Source organism: Triticum aestivum, unplaced genomic scaffold (assembly GCF_018294505.1).
Source record: "Triticum aestivum cultivar Chinese Spring unplaced genomic scaffold, IWGSC CS RefSeq v2.1 scaffold23735, whole genome shotgun sequence".
In the NCBI taxonomy this organism is placed as follows: Eukaryota; Viridiplantae; Streptophyta; class Magnoliopsida; order Poales; family Poaceae; genus Triticum; species Triticum aestivum.
The window spans coordinates 1-2,992 of record NW_025226293.1 but is presented as its reverse complement, the minus strand read 5'-3'; the positions used below and the strand labels follow the sequence as shown (position 1 = coordinate 2,992).

The 2,992-nt window shown below is 43.5% G+C and overlaps 1 protein-coding gene across 1 annotated transcript in view; it reads left to right on the top strand.

The window, feature by feature from the left end:
- Positions 1–2,985, top strand: part of LOC123172555 (disease resistance protein PIK6-NP) — a 4,449-nt gene extending 1,464 nt beyond the window's left edge. Inside the window, exons 3-5 of the mRNA XM_044589505.1 lie at positions 4–2,240; positions 2,338–2,449; positions 2,543–2,985. Coding sequence (XP_044445440.1) covers positions 4–2,240; positions 2,338–2,398 — 2,298 coding nt within the window. The 3' untranslated portion in view covers positions 2,399–2,449; positions 2,543–2,985. The remainder of the gene's footprint in view (positions 1–3; positions 2,241–2,337; positions 2,450–2,542) is intronic.
- Positions 2,986–2,992: the final 7 nt, after the last annotated feature.

Here is a 2,992-nt window from a genome sequence, read left to right as displayed (position 1 = left end):
GTCCTTGATGATTTGTGGAACATAGATGATTGGAATTGGATGGAAACTTTTGTTTTTCCTAGTATCAACAACAATGGTAGCCGGATAATGGTAACAACACGAGATCTTGGCTTAGCTGAGAACTGCACTTTGGGACCTTCTAGCTCACTTATCTACCGCCATGAACCCCTAGAAACAAATGATGCCATAAATCTGCTACTAAGGAAGACTAGGAAAAATGAGGAAGAAATGAAAAAAGATGGGGATATGAGGAAAATAGTTACTAAGATAGTCAAAAAGTCTGGACAGCTACCCCTAGCTATACTCACAATAGGAGGCATGCTTGCCACTAGAGGGGTTGATGAGTGGGAGAATATTTATAAACAGCTCCCCTCAGAGCTAGAGAGAAATGGGAGCCTTGAAGCAATGAGGAGGATGGTTACTCTGAGTTACAATCACTTGCCTTCTCATCTTAAGTCATGTTTTCTATATTTAAGCATATTTCCTGAGGATTTTGAAATCAAAAGGAGGCGTATGGTGGAAAGATGGATAGCCGAGGGGTTTATTATTGCCAGGAGTGGGGTGAGTGTTGAGGATGTTGGGAATAGTTACTTTAATGACCTAATCAACCGAAGCTTGATTCAGCCATCAAGAGTGAACATTGAAGGAATTATCAAGAGTTGTCGAGTTCATGATATTGTTCGGGATGTCATGATCTCGATTTCTAGAGATGAAAATTTTGCATGGTCTACATCAGATAAAGTAATGGGCATAGGAAGGGATAACTTCCGTCATATAGCACTGCAAGGCAGTTGGTGCCCAAATAAAGGCCTGGATTGGAACCATGTCCGATCATTGACTGTGTTTGGCGAGAGACCCATGAAGCCGGCACTTTCACTATGTTCGCCCGACTTTAGGATGCTCAGAGTCTCGGATCTACATGATGCCCAGTTTGTAATAGAACAAAAAGATATCAGCAGCATAGGGTCGTTACGTCATTTGAAATATGTCCATGTTTTGTCTTCATATAAAGGTGAAAGTTATATTTACAAGCTCCCAAGAACCATAGGGAACATACAAGGCTTGCAAACTTTGGACATGAGAAAAAGTGCTGTAGCATCACTACCAACTGAGATCACTAAACTACAAAGCCTTCGTATCCTCCGTTGCAGCAAAGAGAGTACAGATGCTGATTTATACTTACTTTACCCCATGACCTGGTTCATGTCCACATTCTGTATGCCTATTCTATTCACTCCTTTGGTTAGTTTAGAACGGCGTCGAGAGATTATGATGTTCATTCACATGGCCTGGACTGGTCGACTGACCAACTCTCGGGGTATGCAAGTGCCCAAAGGAATCAGCAACCTAAAGGAGTTAGAGATACTAGAGGTCGTGGATATTGAGCGGACAAGTAGGAAAGCAGTTAAAGAGCTCGGGGAGCTTATAAAGCTAAGAAAGTTAAGTGCCACAGTATGGGCAAGCAAGCAAAAGAGCAAGATATTCTGCACATCCCTTGAGAAGCTCACTTCCCTCACATCTCTTTGTCTTTGTGCGGACGGTATTTATCAGGGAAATAGTGTATCACTCAAGTGGTTGTTGCAGTCTATTTCCTCCCCTCCCCCTCTCCTGAGGAAGCTGAATTTGCAAGGAGATCTCGGGGAGATGCCTGAGTGGTTTGGGGGTCTGGTACATTTGGTGAAGATTGAGTTATGGTATAGCAATCTGAAGGATGGAGATAAAAGCATGAAACTACTAGGCACACTGCCCAAGCTGATGCTCCTTCGTCTTTATTTTGATTCTTATGTTGGGGAGAAACTGGTTTTCAGAGCAGAAACATTCCCAAATCTCAGGAGACTTGATATTTGGAGCCTGGAGCAACTGACAGAGTTGACATTTGAGGTGGGCACCTCGCCCCTATTGGAAAAGATAGAAATTCTCTGCTGCAGTTTGAAATCAGGGATTAATGGTATCAATCACCTTCCAAGTCTCAAGGAGATTTTACTTGGTTGGGATGGTAAAGTGGCAAGGCTTGGTATGCTGCAACGTGAAGTGGATGGACACCCCAACCATCCCGTTCTGCGACTGCTGTGGGACCGGAACCGCCACGACCTGGGTGACGTCGCCGAAGGTTCCACTACTGCAGTACAAGCGGAGGAGGAAGCGACGGAGCAGGAGGAATCATGTATCCATAACGACCCTGCAGCAGCAGGAGAAAGCTCCTCCTCACAGGTGGTGGCCGTGAGGACGGGAAGCGACAGGTTAGCTAATTTCTCTCTGAACTAATGATGTCCTATATCCACTTAGCACAACTGAACACATGCTCTTGCTCGCCTGTCGTTGTTGGTGTTGTTGTAGCATCCAAGATTCTGAAGATGATTTTTGCTCCTGCATTTCTGACGACGACGACAATGCTTGATTCTATTGCTGCTCGTTTCTTTATTCAGCTCGTCATGGTGTAGATTCTCTGGTAAATATCGAATACCCCTCTTTGTTTATTTCGATCTGCAATGCTAGTCAACAGTGTTCTTTTTTGCTAATCAATTATTTCTGACACAAACAGCGTGCATCACTCTACTCTTGTGGAATCTCTCCATCACCACTTGGTCTCTGTTATAGATGCCCCTTTCTCATGCTAGTCTGGAATATGGTATGATCAACTCATGAATCATGAAGAGACACAACCTGCATTCTCTGATCTGCCCACTGCATACCAATGCTGTAAGATGGCACCTTAGGTTGGTCTGTTGTTTACTCTGCTCCCTATATACCTGCATGTAGAATAGTTATCAAATGGTGATGTTTATTATCTACTCCCTCCGTCCGAAAAACCTTGTCCCTCAAATGGATGTATCTAGCACCAAGTTAGTGTTAGATATATCCATTCGAGGGACAAACTTGGGACAAGCTCTTACAATACATTTCTATTCTCTTCTGCTTTATTGCCTTCCATAACAGCAAATATGGTTTTCACTGAAGACGAGTTTCTAGTTGTAGTTGATGATCAATCTCT